The sequence below is a fragment of the Podarcis erhardii genome (genome assembly GCF_964252035.2).
Source record: "Podarcis erhardii genome assembly, chromosome: 10".
NCBI classification, from domain to species: Eukaryota; Metazoa; Chordata; class Lepidosauria; order Squamata; family Lacertidae; genus Podarcis; species Podarcis erhardii.
The window spans coordinates 16,309,099-16,326,218 of record NC_138500.1 but is presented as its reverse complement, the minus strand read 5'-3'; the positions used below and the strand labels follow the sequence as shown (position 1 = coordinate 16,326,218).

Below are 17,120 nucleotides of genomic sequence, written 5' to 3'. Positions count from 1 at the left end.
CCAGTGTGGTGTAGTGGTTAAGAGTGGTAGATTTGTAATCTGGGGAACCGGGTTTGCATCCCTGCTCCTCCACATGCAGCTGCTGGGTGACCTTGGGCCAGTCACACTTCTCTGAAGTCTCTCAGCCCCACTCACCTCACAGAGTGTTTGTTGTGGGGGAGGAAGGGAAAGGAGAATGTTAGTCACTTTGAGACTCCTGAAGGGGAGTGAAAGGCGGGATATCAAATCCAAACTCTTCTCCTTCTTCTACAGCCTATTCTGTTGAACACAGTAGAATGCTTATTTCTTTTAAGTATTTTTTTATTAAAAAGATTTATTCAGCAGAGCTAAAGGCCTGGAAGTTGCAGTGGCCCAGTCCCACCAGTATCCGTTCTGTCTCATATTCACACATCACTAGCATAACATACTGCTTGATTGTCAAAAAGAAAAGAAAAGAAACCCTCAAAGCAGTTTTTCATGGAGGAAAACGTTACCAGTGGCTGCTAGCCATGATGGTTATGTTCGTCCTCCTCTATCAGAGGCATTTATCTCTCTGAATACCAGTTGCTGAAAATCGCAGGCGTCCAAAGTTCCTTTCTCTGCTGTGTGTACTTTGCCTGGACACTCCCTGATATCGATCTTGGTCTGTTGCCTGATTTTGTCTCTGGGCCACATTTGGGCCTGAACTGACTATCTGCGCTAGACCTTGTTTTGTTGACTCTGGGCTGCACCTGCAACCCTGCCTTCATTGGCAAGCTCTTTGGTGAAGGCTGAGATCTCCTGTTAACTTGGCCTTTAGCCCTCAAGGACAATGTCTGCAGCATCCTTAGAAATTGGGAATTTGTGGACATACTCTAAGATCACTGTTAGGCCTGAGGCTGCTGCAAATTGCCGCCCCCTTCAGTCCTGTGACTTTTATGCAGTTAGGAGCAAGTACAGTGGTACCTCGGGTTAAGTACCGGTACTTAATTCGTTCCAGAGGTCCGTTCTGAACCTGAAACTGTTCTTAACCTGAAGCACCGCTTTTGCTAATGGGGCCTCTTGCTGCTGCCATGCTGCCAGAGCACGATTTCTGTTCTCATCCTGAAGCAAAGTTCTTAACCCGAGGTACTATTTCTGGGTTAGTGGAGTCTGTAACCTGAAGCGTATGTAACCTGAAGCTTATGTAACCCAAGGTACCGCAGCAGCAGGAGGCCTCATTAGCTAAAGTGGTGCTTCAGGTTAAGAATAGTTTCAGGTTAAGAACGGACCTCCGGAACGAATTAAGTACTTAACCTGAGGTACCACTGTACACTGGAATCTGGCATAGAGATGCCATCCACCTCAAATGCATACCTTTCAACATTTCTCTAATGAAAGTAGGGATGATGATGATGATGATGATGATGATGATAATAATAATAATAATAATAATAATAATAATAATGCCCCACCCATCTAACTGGAATGCCAACTGACTGGTTTCCGACATATATAAAAACATAATAAATCATTAAAGAATTTACCTCTACAGGACTGCCTTCAGATGTCTTCTAAAGGTTGTATAGTTATGTATCTCCTTGACTTGGGGGTCGCACAACCCCATACCCTCCAACATTTCTCCGATGAAAATAGGGACATCCTAAGGAAAAATGGGGCATTCCGGGAATAATAATAATAATAATAATAATAATAATAATAATAATAATAATTTATTACTTATACCCTGCCCATCTGGCTGGGTTTCCCCAGCCACTCTGGGGGGCTCCCAACAGAATATTAAAAACACCATGAAACATCAAACATTAAAAAGCTTCCCTAAACCAAAAACAAGCAAACAAACTTCCCTAAACAGGGCTGCTTTCAGATGTCTTCTAAAAGTCAGATATTGTCAGATATTGTTTATTTCCTTGACATCTGATGGGAGGGCATTCCACAGGGCGGGAGCTACTACCGAGAAGGCCCTCTGCCTGGTTCCCTGTAACCTCACTTCTTGCAGGGAGGGAACCGCCAGAAGGCCCTCGGAGCTGGACCTCAGTGTCCAGGCTGAACAATGGGGGTGGAGCTTCTGTAAACCCAGGACTGTAAACCCTGGAAAATAGGGACATTTGAGGAGTCTGCAAATGCCACACTGCATTGGTGCCTCTAACTGATCTCCACAGATGAGGCAGCAATTCTTCTGAATGTCAGTTGCTGGAAACCACAAGAGGGGAGAGATCTCTTGTGCTAGAGATGGATTTAGGGGAGTGCAACCACAGGGGGCGCTGCAGCTATGATGTAGAATAGAAAGTCAGAGGGGGGTGCGTGGGTGGGTGGCACCAAATGTTGGCATCGCCAGGGTGCCCCTGAAATTTGAGACCCCAAGGTCCACCAGTGCTTGTACTCTAATCCTGCTTGTGATTTCTGGCTGGCCACTGTGAGAACAGCAAGCTGCCCTTGATCCACCAGGCTCTTATGCTATCAAGAAAGCCATGTTCTGCATTCCAGAAGCTCTATTATTCCCGTTTTAGAACACAGATGGAGAACTTGTGCAGCCTGCATCCAAAATTAGCAGGACTAATGAATCATCAGAATGCGCTGCACTTTCCTGGAATCCATGCTGACTCATAAATGGATGGATGTTACGACTGAGAGGGCAGTCTGTAGCTTTTGAGTGCCTGTTGTGGCTGAAAAATATGCATATATAGCACTCTGAAGCTAGATAAGTACTATTATTATTTGGTGTAGTTGCTTTATTCTCTGCCTGTGTCTCTCTCTTTCTCTCTCTCTCTCACAGTTTTAAATTGTAGGTTGTACTGTAAATCCATATTTTATATTTGTGTCAAAATCTCTCTCTCTCTGTCTCTGTCTCTGTCTGTCTCTCTCTCTCTCTGTGTGTGTGTGTGTGTAAAACAAACCACTGAGGAAAGCTTGAGGGTCAAAACATGTTTCCAGAGCTGGTCCAAGACATTTTGGCACCTGTTTATATTGTTACATAAAATTATTTCATAATATTATACTACCACTACTAATATCCCAGTTTGTTCACATACATCACTAAACAGTCGTTTGAAAAGCACAGACCTAACTTTACGTGTTTGTTCGTAGTCCTACCTAAGGACCATGGAGAATCTTCATGCGTAGCGCTTGGGGTCTGTAATCCTTGGAGATCTCCTTCACTTAACTGGATGGTGCTGGGTGGTGCTGAGGCTGCATTCTGGATTTCCCATTAAAGCCAGGAGGCTTATTCACTGCAGTCGAGGCTTCAAGAACGAGCCCCTTGAGAGCAACTATCGTCCTCCAATTGCTTGTCTTAATTTTCATTTATGCCAGAAGAGTTTCTGACCACTGGCTAAGCAGCGTGCGTCGCTGCTTAACTTCTAAAAGGAAGCGTAAGGTGGACATTCTTCAACCGTCATTTGGAAAAGTCTAGGCATTTGAATGTAAATTTCATGCATGAGCTCAGACAGTACAGAATCTGGCATTTGATGCAGAAACAGACATTGCGAGAACCTTTTTTTGTGTTACATTTGTGTGGCGGTTAGAGTGTCAGACGTGGGAGAGCAGGGTTCAAATCTCAAATGGTTGTTGTGGGAATTAAATGAGCAGGGGGAGAACTATGTAGAGCACTTTGAGCTTGTTGGAAGAAAAGGCGGGGTATAAATGCAAAAAATAAATAAACAAAATGTGATATACCATCCTTTTTTTTATATATAAATATTTTTATTAAGCAATTTCAACATAACAAATTATCAAATCATATAATCACATACATTATTTCCCCCCTTTTTTCCACCCCCTCCACCCCCACCAGGGACTTCCCTCAGCTCCTGTCTTTGATTTCTCTGCACATATTATTCTCTGCATGTTATAAAATTATACATATCCTTGCGTTGTCTAACATGTTATCAACCAATAAATTTATGTATGTTTATTAAAAACCTGCCAAGGAGTCCAGTTCATTTTGTTGTCTTTTTATATAATTAGTAAAAAGTTCCTATTCTTCCTTAAAGTCACAGTTGTCCTTGACCCGCAGTTTGTATGTCAATTTAGCCAGTTCTGCATAGCTCATCAATTTTTCTTGCCACTGTTCTTTCGTTGGGATTTCCTCATTCTTCCATCCAAGACTCTTGCCATGATATACCATCGTGTTTAACCCACCCTCCTAACTTGCCCACTGTTTGTGTGAGTTAGCCCTGTGTGGGGTTGCCCCCTTTGGCTAGTCAAGAAATATTCTAGCCAAACATTCGTCCTCCAATATAAAACAGCCAGACAAACCAAATGCCCAAACAAACACAATGACTGTTTTTCTCTCTCCCCCCGCTATAACATTCTATTGAAGCTTTTTTATATATATAATGCAATAAGAAACTAATCTAAATAAAAACAAAAATGGAGAAAGAGAAAACAAACACTGAGTCCTATCTCAAAGGTACGTCCTGCGAAGGGGAAGAAATGGAGGCAGTGAGAGATTTTACTTTCTTGGGTTCCATGATCACTGCAGATGGTGACAGCAGTCACGAAATTAAAAGACGCCTGCTTCTTGGGAGAAAAGCAATGACAAACCTCGACAGCATCTTAAAAAGCAGAGACATCACCTTGCCAACAAAAGTCTGTATAGTTAAAGCTAGGGTTTTCCCAGTAGTGATGTATGGAAGTGAGAGCTGGACAATAAAGAAGGCTGATCGCCGAAGAATTGATGCTTTTGAATTATGGTGCTGGAGGAGACTCTTGAGAGTCCCATGGAGTGCAAGAAGATCAAACGTATCCATTCTTAAGTAAATCAGCCCTGAGTGGTCACTGGAAGGACAGATCCTGAAGCTGAGACTCCAATACTTTGGCCATGAGAAGAGAAGACTCCCTGGAAAAGACGCTGATGTTGGGAAAGATTGAGGGCACAAGGAGAAGGGGACGACAGAGGACGAGATGGTTGGACAGTATTCTTGAAGCTACCAACATGAGTTTGACCAAACTACGGGAGGCTGTGGAAGACAGGAGTGCCTTGCGTGCTCTGGTCCATGGGGGTCACGAAGAGTCGGACACGACTAAACGACTACACAACAACAACAACACTTGTCACGCACAGAAAGAGATGGATCCTCCCAGCTCTCACCTGGGACAGCTTTCCTTTCTTTCCCCAACATTTCACCTGGGAGATCTTTATTTCCCTGCCTAGAAGTGAGGAGACTTCAAATTTTCTGCCCATCAATTGGATGTGCCTAGAAATGATTGCTGCCTGTGCTATTTTCCTCTTTCCTCTAAGGTGTCCTGTTTAAGTAGGAACGTGACGCACAAAGCACATGGCTTCTCTGAAAGAATCCTGGGAACTGTAGTTTACCCTGTGCGGAGGTACTCTTCCCAGGACTCTTGACAAACTTCACATCCTAGGATTCTTCCCCATGTGCTTTGAATGTATGGTGTGTACGCAGGACCTCTGCACACATTTAAAGGCACCCGACAAGCATTTCTGCATTCTGCTTAGTTTCACCACATTTTGGTTCAAGGATTGCGGCAGTGAGGGGAGTACAATCGAAGCACGAGGCCTTGGGCAGTAGGGAGGGAGGGAAAAGCAGAGCAAAGGCTAATGAGCACATTGCAAGGGACTGTGCGTGTGAGTTAGAAAAAGCTGTACAACAGCCAAGTGGGAGGGCCAGGGAAGGAGCTCGTTGGAGCTGGAGGGCGTGTGAGGCAAGCTGCAGAGCAGGAGAAGCTGGGTGACTCCATTAGGGGAGGGTTGAGGGAGGAGAGTGAAGGGGGCAGAAAAGGCAGGGAGCTGTGTCTGTTGGAGAGAGATTAAAACAGCAGCAGGAGAGTCTTGCTTCCTCAAAACGGTGGTGTTGTGTGGATCCGGAAAAAGACAAAGGTGCGTTGGCTTTAACGCTTTACACAGCGTTTTCCCTTGCAGCAAAAGCTTTTTGCAGGAACAACAACAACGAAAGAGCACAGTGTGCGTGGCTGGGCTTTCGCTTTCAGTGTTTTGCTTGTGCAACTTCTGACAAAGGCTTTCTGGTTCACAGACCAGTGTGGGAAGTTGGAGGTGGGGAGACTGAAGTTGCAACCGGATAGATAGATGGGTAGAGAGACAGACAAACGCTTGCCTAGGACAGAACTCACTGTCCCACAGAACTCACTGTGGCCTTCTCCTGAGCTGATGTCTGTAGCATTTCACAGGGCAGGTGCAATACATACTGGAAATGTTCAGGCCCTTTTGGGATCTTGGAATGAAATCTAAAATCATCTCATTGGCCTCACCTCCTACATTTTCTACATTGCCAAACTTAGCATGCTCACTCTCTCGAGGAAAATATCACCTTATGGTTTGCTAGACCAAGAAGCAGGGGAGAGGTTGGTGAGCGAGAGAGCATGCGAATAGGTGCTAGTGAAGCCACTAAAGCATTTCTAGGTCTCCAGTTGCACAATTTATTTCTGGGCTTTCCTAATTTATTTAGTTAATGCAGTTGCCCATCTTAACTTCCCAGTTTTTGAAGAGTGTTATTATTATTATAGATTTATTATTTTAAGTATGGGATTTACCTGAAGCTAGAGGAACACAGGCCCTGGTTTTACTGAGAAGACAAACCACTATGTGAGAGGGAAAATGCCAGACTGCAAGTCACATGACTGAATGCTCCGTGATACAGATATATATATATATATATATATATATAATCCCTGTACATAGAAAATCAGCAGGGAGAATGTGGCTTGCTAGTGCAGGCGAGTTTTTAATTCTTGGGTGGAGGAGCCTTTAGTCATGTGAACTTCCCCTTGCCTCACTGACACAGGTTTTCCACCAATGAAAATTAGCCTTCTTGAACAAGAGGAGCTGCTCCTCCTCTGTGTTTCCCTGTGGGGTTCTAGAAAGCAAAGATTCAAGCAGGTAATTTCTTCAGCATCTGCAGGCGTTTATTTATTTTCTGCTCTGATTTTCTATCTGCAAGGGGGAACTGCAACATAATGTTGCAGCGTGGTGTACACCTCCTCAATGTTCCAGCAAGATGGACATGTACTCCTCCACGATATTGCACCCTGCTCTCGCCCTGCTTTTCATCCTCCTCACCCCTACCAAAAATCTCAGCATCCTGTAATCACTGTGCATGTTCCTTCCTGGGGCTGTTTTTACCTTCCATTCCATGTTAGGGTTGGCTCCTTCCATCACATGTTTTGTAAACCTTGGTTTTCCCCAAGGCTGCGGACATGTCCCTAGTCTGCCTTCCTGGTGCCATGTTGGCTACAAAGAGTAGAAGCTGATCTATCAGGGCAAGTGGACCACAGCCTCCCCAGCTCCCACCTGCCTGCCTTCTTACTTACAGCCAGCCCCTTAATGCCTATAGAACATGGCATAGAGTTCTAGAATCAGTTGGCTCTGCCTGTCGGTGGCTCTGGCTCCCCCTACTGTCAGCCTCCCTGCCTTTCACCCTACCAGCCTCTATGGGCTCCAGCCATCCCTAGCTACCTAAGTGATGACACTCACATATGTACACTGGAAACAGAGGGGCTAATTTTATCAACTGCCAAATGTTTCTGGTTCTTCAAGTTCCTTTACTAAACTTTCCCTCTTGGCACTGATAAGATAAGACAGGTTCTCCCACTTGAAATGTCCGTAGACCAGGTAGTGGGTGTTGTTGTGTGTGTGTTTTTAAAAAAATGTGGATATATTCAAGATGTCTGCCATTGGTTATTAAAATATAATAATCCACATCTCTGCATAGTAGCAAATGATTGACTTATGAAGTGCTTAAGGACTCATTACTTTCTTTCAAAACGAATTGCTTTGAACAGCAAATGCAGTTAATCTTTTTTGTGTCTATTTCAGATATATTTGCAGGAGGGGGGAGGGGGGGAGAAGGAGAAATCTCTCCACTTTTCGATGCGAGTAGGATTGAGTGAATTGCACTTATTTTTATAAGCACACTTCAATCAAGCCCAACTAAATGCAAATTATTTGGCCTATCCTCCCCCGTGCCTCACTTCTTCTGGAACTGCTGCCAGTGCAACTCCCCTGCAGTTGCTTGGAGAAACTGGCAGATTAAAAAAGTTTTTTTGCTAGTCTGAAAGGCTGCCTCCGCCACTGTGGCCATTAGTGAATGAACAGGTGCATTTGCAAGGGTGTGCTATGCAAGTAACTACACAAAAGCACATTCCTATGCAGGCAAATACAGCATGTGGGGACGCAGTGGCAAACTGTCCTGGTTTCTCACTGCTTTGCAATGCACACTAGCATAGTCACTGCAATCTTGGGCACAGACTTTGATCTCTCACCTTGTTGCTGGTGCAACATTATCCCAGGAAGTGTGATCTTTCCAAAGCACTCCTGCCAAAACCTGCAACACAAAGATTACTCCCCACGCCCATGCCAGTGGCTCAGTTGTTCACCTCAAGGTTCATTCTCCTTCTGCTTTGCCTTTGCAATGTGGTAAAACCTGTTGCTTTTAAGTTCTCTCTCAAGGATCAATCTAAGCTGGGTTTTGATTACCAGAGCTCCAGGCAGTTTATTCTTTCCTCCCTTCCAAACATCCATTTCCCACCTTATAGAAAGGGGAGAAGAGGAGGGGCAGGGAACTCTAAACCTGAGAGTATATTGTGTATTGGAATGTTTATTTCAGGGATGGGGAACATCAGACCCAGCCAGGGACTGAAGGAAATCCTTCAAGCAGTAGTGCAGTGGCAAATCCAGAAATGCAGGGTCCCTTTATGAGAGTCACTGCTGCGCTGCTTTTAAGGTAAAGGTAAAGGACCCGGCGCTGTGTGTAAAACCTCAGTGCCTAGGACTTGCCGATCGTATGGTCGGCGGTTCGAATCCCCACGGCGGAGTGAGCTCCCGTCGTTCGGTCCCAGCTCCTGCCCACCTAGCAGTTCAAAAGCACCCCTAAGTGCAAGTAGATAAATAGGGACCGCTTTATAGCGGGAAGGTAAATGGCGTTTCCGTGTGCTGCGCTGGTGCTGGCTTGCCAGCTGCAGCTTCGTCACGCTGGCCACGTGACCCGGAAATGTCTCCGGACAGCGCTGGCTCCTGGCCTCTTAAGTGAGATGAGCGCACAACCCTAGAGTCGGACACGACTGGCCCGTACGGGCAGGGGTACCTTTACCTTTACCTTTAAAGGACCCCTGACAGTTAAGTCCGGTCGCAAACAACTCTGGGGTTGCGGTGCTCATCTCTCTTTACAGACCAAGGGAGCTGGCATTTGTCCACAGACAGTTTTTCTGGGTCATGTGGGCAGCATGACTAAGCTGCTTCTGGCGCAATGGAACACTGAAACCAGAGCAGCGCATGGAAACACTGTTTACCTTCCCGCTGGAGCGGTACCTATTTATCCAAAGGCTTTTGCAACCATTCTGTGAGTATTGCCACTGTTAGCAATGAGTTGGATGCGATAGACACAGCTTTAGGCAGTTGTCATTGGCACATCGTCTGGCAATCCACCGGGCACCGCTCCTCGCCTTTCTCAGTGTAGCAAGTATCTTTTCGCTCACAAGAACCTTACGCTATGTGACAATAGCAGGCTCTGTGTCCTTTATGCTGGCCTCAAACCAGTCAAGGATCTGCTGCTGAAGGAGGACATAAGCTGTTGGAAACATGCCCGGGAAGGCTGCCAACTTCCCAGGTATTCGAGGTGTATCTCTGGTGGTCCTCTCTGGCCGTAAATCTCCCTCAGTCCAGGGAGACCGGTAATAAGCGATCCCTCTCTCCTGAGAAGAGCACGCTAGTCTTCTGGCTTATCATAGCAGAAGAAAGACTCAATCAGTAGTTCTAAACTACTTTATTTGTTGTTGTTGTTTAGTCATTTAGTCGTGTCCGACGCTTCATGACCCCATGGACCAGAGCACGCCAAGCACTCCTGTCTTCCACTGCCTCCCGCAGTTTGGTCAAACTCATGCTGGTAGCTTCAAGAACACTGTCCAACCATCTCGTCCTCTGTCGTCCCCTTCTTCTTGTGCCCTCCATCTTTCCCAACATCAGGGTCTTTTCCAGGGAGTCTTCTCTTCTCATGAGGTGGCCAAAGTATTGGAGCCTCAGCTTCACGATCTGCCCTTCCAGTGAGCACTCAGGGCTGATTTCCTTCAGAATGGAGAGGTTTGATCTTCTTGCAGTCCATGGGACTCTCAAGAGTCTCCTCCAGCACCAGAATTCAAAAGCATCAATTCTTCTTTATGCATCAGCCTTCTTTATGGTCCAGCTCTCACTTCCATACATCACAACTGAGAATCCTAGCTTTTACTATATGGACCTTTGTTGGCAAGGTGATGTCTCTACTTTTTAAGATGCTGTCTAGGTTTGTCATTGCTTTTCTCCCAAGAAGCAGGTGTCTTTTAATAAATAAACTACTTTATTTACAGTCTTATAATACAGAGACTCCATCAGTATGTCTGTGCTCTTTGGAGACCGGTACAGAACTGCGTCACATACAGCAGTGAAACTAACTTCCAAAAGTACTCAGACTTCCTGTCTCACGTTCTCTCAGACACTCACATGATGTATACAAAACATAGTACAATAGTACCGCTCGCTGGAGCAGCTCGGATAGATAAAAATCCTAACAATAGCTGTGTTGTAGGTTGTCTCTTTGGTGTGGTTCCACCTTGCTTTGACTCTAACTCTGGGGCAGTTCAGTAGAGCTTGTTCAATGGAATGAGAGAAGTATTCACACGGTTGAGGTATGACTCTTGGTTAGAGTGTGGTGCTGATGATGCTAAGGCTGCAGGTTCGATCCCCAATATGGGACAGCTGCATATTCCTGCATTGCAGAGGGTTGGACCTCTGGGTCCCTTCCAACACTACAATTCTATGACTCTTCTGGCAGTGTTGATTTTAGAGCTGGGCAATATATTGATAAATTGTCTGGTGTTCTGATTGCAATACCAGTTTCAGACAATTTGATCTGGCAATACATTGCGCCAGCTCGAATTGCCTTCAGACAGCAATGGCACAGGCAGGCAGGTAGACAGAACCTAAGAAGGTTGTGGGCAAGCACTTTCTTGGGCCCCATCTACCTGCATGCCTGCGCCTTTGAGGAAGCTCCCTGCTCCTCCAGCTTGCTCGAACTGGAGCAGTACGGGGCTTGCTGAGGTGAGGGGCTGGTGGCTTCCCACCCCCCAGCTGAGCAGTTCCACTATGCCTCAGTGCCCCTTCCAGCTTGCATGACAGCTGGAGAGGTATCGGGGCTTGCTCACTGTAGTGCTGAGCAATGTATCTGGGCTGCTTCTTCCTCCCCTAAGGTGAGGAAGCAGTAGCAACCGAGAGACATTCCAGACACTGTGCTACATCAGCATATCATGGTGTTTAGCTGCTGATATATCACGATGCTGATATATCACGATGCTGATATATCACGATGCTGAAAACCAGATACCACCCAGCTGTAGCTGATTGGAGAGCACACTTTCTGCTTTGGGCTATGGACCCTCTTTGCCTAGAGATGTATCTTGCTCACCACCAGGGGGTGATCAGTTTCACAGTCCATTCCCGTGTGACAAAAACACATAATAATAATAATAATAATAATAATAATAATAATAATAATAATAATTTTTATTTATACCCTGCCCTCCCCAGCCAAGACCGGGCTCAGGGTGGCTAACACCAGGAATAAAAAATTAAAATACAACTTAAAAACAAGATTAAAATACAACATTAAAATGCAGCCTCATTTTAGTAGAAACTCAAATCAAAAACTTTTTGGGGGATGAAAACGTCAAATCTTCACCAAGGCCAACTATCCAGACTGGTTCTACATGGGCCAGAAAAAAGTCAGGGAAGTCCCCAAATAGGAGTTCCATCACAGAAGGAGAAAGGAAAAAGGAAAGAGGGGGAGGGGATCGAGTTGATTCCAAGCCAAAGGCCAGGTGGAACAACTCTGTCTTACAGGCCCGGCAGAAAGAAATCAGATCCTGCAGGGCCCTGGTCTCATGAGACAGAGCATTCAGTGCCGATTGCCTGATAAATTGTGGTATATAAATTATTTTAACAAGATAAAATGACTTCACTTACTGCAAACTACAGTCCTGCTTAGTTTGGACACTCTCCTTATTCAGTAAAAGTAGAAGGGCTATAGCTCAGCAGTAGAGCATCTCCTCTGCACGTAGAAGGTCCCAGGTACCATCTGTCTCTAGGTAGGGCTGGAAAAGGACTCCTGCTTGAAGCCCAGGAAATTTGCTGCCAGTGTGGAGAGTATTGAGCTAGCTGGACCAATGATGTGATGGCTTACTGCTTGTTCCTATTCTGCTGAGTGAGGCCCTGGATTTCTGCCTGCAAGTCCTACCTTGTTGACACCCACCCCATACTTGTTCCCTCGCGCTTCGTTTCACATGTCGGGAATGCTGATGTCACACCATGAATGTAATGTTAAATAACATTCTCGCTCTGAATTTCCATCCCAGGTCTCCAGAGGATACGGGCCAAAATGACTAAACTTAATGAAATAGTAGACTTGGACGTGGTGAAGGCCTACACTTTTTATGCAGTCATTATCATCATAAAAATGATGCTGTTGAGCCCTCTAACAGGATACTTAAGATTGAAGAAGCAGGTGAGAAAATATATGTGTTTGGAAATGGAAAGCCCAATGGTGTTTTTCAGAAGGCGGAAACCCACTAATGTGTGCAAAGGGACAGGATCTAGATCTGTTTCTTGGAAACCGGCTGATATTCTGCACACACAGCTCTCAAAATCTTTATTTACGGTTCATTCACACCATACATTTAAAGCAGTGGTTTTTCAACCCTTGAATGATGGTCGGGGTGCCACGAGCAAAACTGACCTCTGTCCCTCTTTCCTTCCTTCCCTCTTATGATGCCCTCTTGCGTCTCTGCCTCCCAAAGGCTTACACAGCTATTTGTTGCAGCAGCCCTGGGTACAAGCTCCTCAGGCAAATGGTGCCTTTGGGGCTGGCCAGGGGGTGCTTCTCAGACCCCTCTTTTTGGAGCAAGGGGGCGCAGCTCAAAGATCACCCTATTTTTGTAGTTGTAAGTTGTTCTAAATGTTGCGGGACCTAACAACAATAATAATGCATTTATTCCTCATGCCCTCGAACAGGCATTCGCCAACCCTGAAGATGCGGCTGCATTGGGTAAAGGAGAGGATGGGAAAAAGGCTCTCAGGACTGATCCGTATGTGGAGCGCGTGCGAAGGTAGCTGAGGGGACTTTTACGAAAACAAGAGTATTTTATGGGTTTTACTTGAAAGCTTTCTATCCTGCTCTTCAGAAGAAGGAAAAAGTTGCATGAAGTAACAATTTACATATGTAGAAGATGTAGCGTGCATTGTATCTGTTGTGGGTATTCTGTATCCATCAGTGCAGGGATTTACACTTGCTCCACAGAACCTCCCCCTGTGTACCCCTTAAATCTATTCTGGGGCTTCCCCAAAGCAGATTTTGGGAAGATGCAGAAAGGGGAGCGGTAAAGTTCTACTGCAATCCTTGCACTCAAAAAATGGGTGCATTTGGTGATTGGTTTATGTTGAGGTACCCAACATGCTGCCCACCAGATGATGTTGAGCTACAGCTTACATCAGCTGAAGGCAGCCTGACCAGTGATCAGGGATGATGACTGTTGTGGATCAGAAACATCTGGACGGTGCTATGTTGGCTATACATCATCTACGGACTTGCTTTGATTGGCAGCAAACAGCCAGAAGAGCTCCTTTGACGCTGACTCATACTTTCCTTCTTTCCCCAGACTCCATCTCAACGACCTTGAGAACATCATTCCATACCTCTTCATTGCATTCTTCTATTCTTTCACGGGCGTTTCTGAAACCACAGCCTTGATTCACTACAGACTATTTACTGCGGCTCGACTCTTCCACACCATTGCCTACCTGGTGCCCCTTCCGCAGCCCTGCAGGGGTCTGGGTTTTGGGGTCGGCGTGTTTGTGACCTTTTCAATGATATTCCAGCTTCTGTGGAACGGCCTGAATCTGTTATAGAAAAGAAGCCTGCCCTCGTTACCACCATAATGGCCATTCTATGGTAGTTTTCAGATTTTTGCCTTTGGGGCATCTTTTCCACACCTTCTGCCTAGGGACAACTCCCCCCCCCCCCCCCCGCCCGGCCATCGCAACCTGCCTGCCCAATGCATGACAGAGCATCCCAGGACATATTCTAGGGCAGGGTTGGGAAACTTGTGATCCACCTGACATTGTTGGACCACAATTCCCATCATCCGTGACCACTGTCCTGTCCTGGCAGGGACTCATGGGAGTTTGAGTCTACTGGAGGACAGGAGGTTATTCCCCCCACCCCACCCTTGCTCAGTTAATGTGAGAACAAAACCATACACTTTCCTGCAGATGCACACTACAGGGGAAGATTCATAAGTCTTCCAGGGAAATGTGCTTGCTCTCCTGGTTTACATGGAGAAGGTCTGATGTTCAACCCCTGGCATATCCAGTGCAAAGGATAAAAGCAGAAAACAGTTAATGGGTAAATGTATTTGCCTGAAACCCTACACATTTAAAAGGCTGTAGAATATTAGAGGAATGTTTTCGCCTGGTGCCCGTGTAATGAAGACACCAGGTGAGCCTCCCTGGGGAAAGCATTCCACAAATGGGGAGCCACTGCAGAAAAGGCCCTTTCTTGTTTGCCACTCTCTGGGCCCCTTATGGAGGAGGCACACTGAGAAGGGCCAAAGATGATGATCTCAGGGCTTGGGTCAGTTCATATTAGGCGATGTGGTCCCTCATATACGTTGTCTAGCAGTGGCTGTCCAAGGTCTTGCAGGAGTCTTTTCTAGCTAGTTGGAGACGCCAGGGATTGAACCCAAGACTTTATGCATGCAGGCAGGTACTCTACCACTGAACCACACCTCCTCTCTAACAAAGTTCAGACCATTGCCTTGTCAGCTGCACGATCATTGCTTTAGTTCACCAATTTTTATGTGTATGGGGTCATAAGGTAGCTGAACTCACATGTAAATGTAAAAACCTGCATTTACTTTGGAATATCAGAAGCTAGGAACCGAAAGTAAGTATAGCTTGCATTGTTATGTCCCGCTTCTGAAAGTCTAGATGACTTTGGTTGGCTAATATTGGAACAGAAACAGGGGATGGATGGATACTTGGTCTGGTCCAGCAAGGCCATATTTAAGTTTGTTCACACAGTTGAGTTGTCCCAGTCATGGGCATACTTTTGTGGTGGTCTTGTTCCTCCAGCTCCAGATTCCCCAGAAATTAATTCAGGTATGTTTTGAACTACAGCTCCCATCAGCAAGTGTAGCCAGTGGTCAAGGGTGATGGGAGCTGCCGCCCAAAGCATTTAGAGGACACCAGGCATGGTGAAGAGGGGAAGATATAGGCACTACCAGGAGCCAACAGCCACACTGTAAGTCCTCCATAAATCGCAGGACAGCTCACCATGATAGGATGAAGGCCCTGCTCAGGTCTGCTACAAAATAATGGCAGAATATTCATGTTTTCCTACTTGCAAATCATTTTATGTTTTCAGTTGTCCACACTTCTGCTTGTCCCATACTTTCTTGGCATGGTTGCGAGAGGGTTTTTGTTTGCCCTGCTTCTTTCCCCGAGAAAACCCACTGTTTACCACTGCAAACCAATTGATATTTGCTCCGGTTCAGCAGTAAACAGAGAGTTTCTCCTGGGGGGAGGCAGCAGGTCCAGTAGGACTGTGGATGAGCCTTAAATGCAGTGCCTCTGCCACAAATGTACAAATGTGAAGTATGATATGTAAAATTAGATGTAGCAACAGACGAGAAACAATTAGGCACTTGTTACACACAGTAACAGGTCTTGAGATTTGGAAGCAACAATGGATCTGGATACCAGTTGCTGGAAACCACAGGGGAAAGGCTCTTATGTTCAGATCCTGCTTACAGGTTTCCCACAAGCATTTGGTTGGCTTCTATGAGAACAGGATGCTGCCCTGAATGGGCCATTGGCCTGATCCAGCAGGTTCTTCTTATGTTCTTTGCTTGCGGATCTTGGTGGGCAAACAGGGTTCCCGATGGATACAACACATGCCCTCCACCCCATGCTCCACATCACTCCTTCGCTACAACCATCTAGCAGAGCTCAAGCCCACGTTTGTTGAGCGCATTATGCCCAGGCTGATGAATGCACATCAAACCCATTTTGTAAGCTCCGTCTATGCCTTGAGGTCATCACCAAAGGTTGTCCTAGTGGTTATAAATTGGTAAAAAGAATTTGCCCGTTCAGCTGCCCATTTGGAGAGGTTTGACTCCAGTCATCATTCCTTGAATACCAGTCAGCATTCTGGGCAATGTTGTCAATATAAGTTGCAAGGTTGCTGCATTCTATAGAGTGGGGTTTTTTTATTATTACAGTATATAGTAGCTGATTCCGGGTATTGTGAACAACTTTTTCAATGCCCGCAGATAATCTTTGTCCTCCTTTCTCTTTCACACACTGTCTCAACCTCAGAATGATTGGAATGATTTGTACAAGCTTTAGGATTTGTTAATGTGTAACAGCTCTATTGACTGCATGTACGTATGCTAATTTTCTACAGATGCTATTTTGGGATGTATCTTTTTGAAGCATAAATAATAAAGACAACAGCAAAAAAGGGGGGGAAGTCTTTGCATTTGGGGGGCTATTTTCGTTCCCTCGACTTCTTCAACTGCAGTCAGCAAATAGGATGTCACAAAGAATAAGAGATTCAAATCAGGGAGTTCTTTGAAGATTATTTACCTTAATAATAAGATATTGCAAAGCAACGCCAAGCCTTGTTGTAAAGGAGACTTTGATGCAAATAGGTGTTTGTAACCAAGCGCTGAAATAAACACAGGGAGCAGAATTTTCTTAGCCTACCGCATCCCTTAAGAGAAAAGAATGTTTTGAATGTCTTCTACCAGAGTTTCAGCCGTAAAGACTTTGAAGCAGTTTCTTTGCCTATAAAAATAGAGCTGGTATTATGAGACCCTTCATTATGCAAATCCGATTGCTGACTAGACTTGGTGTGTGTCCAACAGCTATTCCAGACACTGTTGCACATAAATGTTACACCGTATTCTTCCAGTTGCACAGGTAGCTGCTCATTGACGAAGCATACAAGGGCAAGCCTACTGAACTTCAGAATTATTATGAATAAATACGTTATTTTTCCATCTATAGGACGCCCCATGTATAAGACGCCCTCTATTTTTGGGGACTCCGATTTAAGAAAATGGGGGGAGATGGCCTCCGTGTATAAGACGCCCCCACATTT

At 45.5% G+C, this 17,120-nt stretch overlaps 1 protein-coding gene across 2 annotated transcripts; it reads left to right on the top strand.

Moving 5' to 3' along the window:
• The first annotated feature begins 5,608 nt into the window (after nt 1-5,608).
• MGST1 (microsomal glutathione S-transferase 1) lies at nt 5,609-16,709 on the top strand. Of its 2 annotated transcripts, XR_014160989.1 has the most exons (5): nt 5,609-5,800; nt 12,316-12,464; nt 12,971-13,065; nt 13,615-15,027; nt 15,104-16,709. XR_014160989.1 is itself a non-coding variant. In XM_081880265.1 (4 exons), exons 2-4 carry the CDS (start codon nt 12,339-12,341, stop codon nt 13,862-13,864), a joined length of 471 nt encoding a protein of 156 aa, XP_081736391.1. In that variant the 5' UTR covers nt 5,609-5,800; nt 12,316-12,338; the 3' UTR covers nt 13,865-16,709. The 2 variants fall into 2 exon arrangements, 1 of the variants encoding a protein (XP_081736391.1); XM_081880265.1 differs by having other exon boundaries at nt 13,615-16,709.
• The last annotated feature ends 411 nt before the right edge of the window (nt 16,710-17,120 follow it).

What these genes read in the sequence shown, in the direction of transcription:
- MGST1 (XM_081880265.1), top strand. Translation starts at nt 12,339, where the DNA reads ATGACTAAACTTAATGAAATAGTAGACTTGGACGTGGTGAAGGCCTAC. An exon ending in ACTTAAGATTGAAGAAGCAG is followed by an intron (nt 12,465 to 12,970) that starts GTGAGAAAATAT and finishes GCCCTCGAACAG; the next exon opens with GCATTCGCCAACCCTGAAGA. An exon ending in TATGTGGAGCGCGTGCGAAG is followed by an intron (nt 13,066 to 13,614) that starts GTAGCTGAGGGG and finishes TTCTTTCCCCAG; the next exon opens with ACTCCATCTCAACGACCTTG.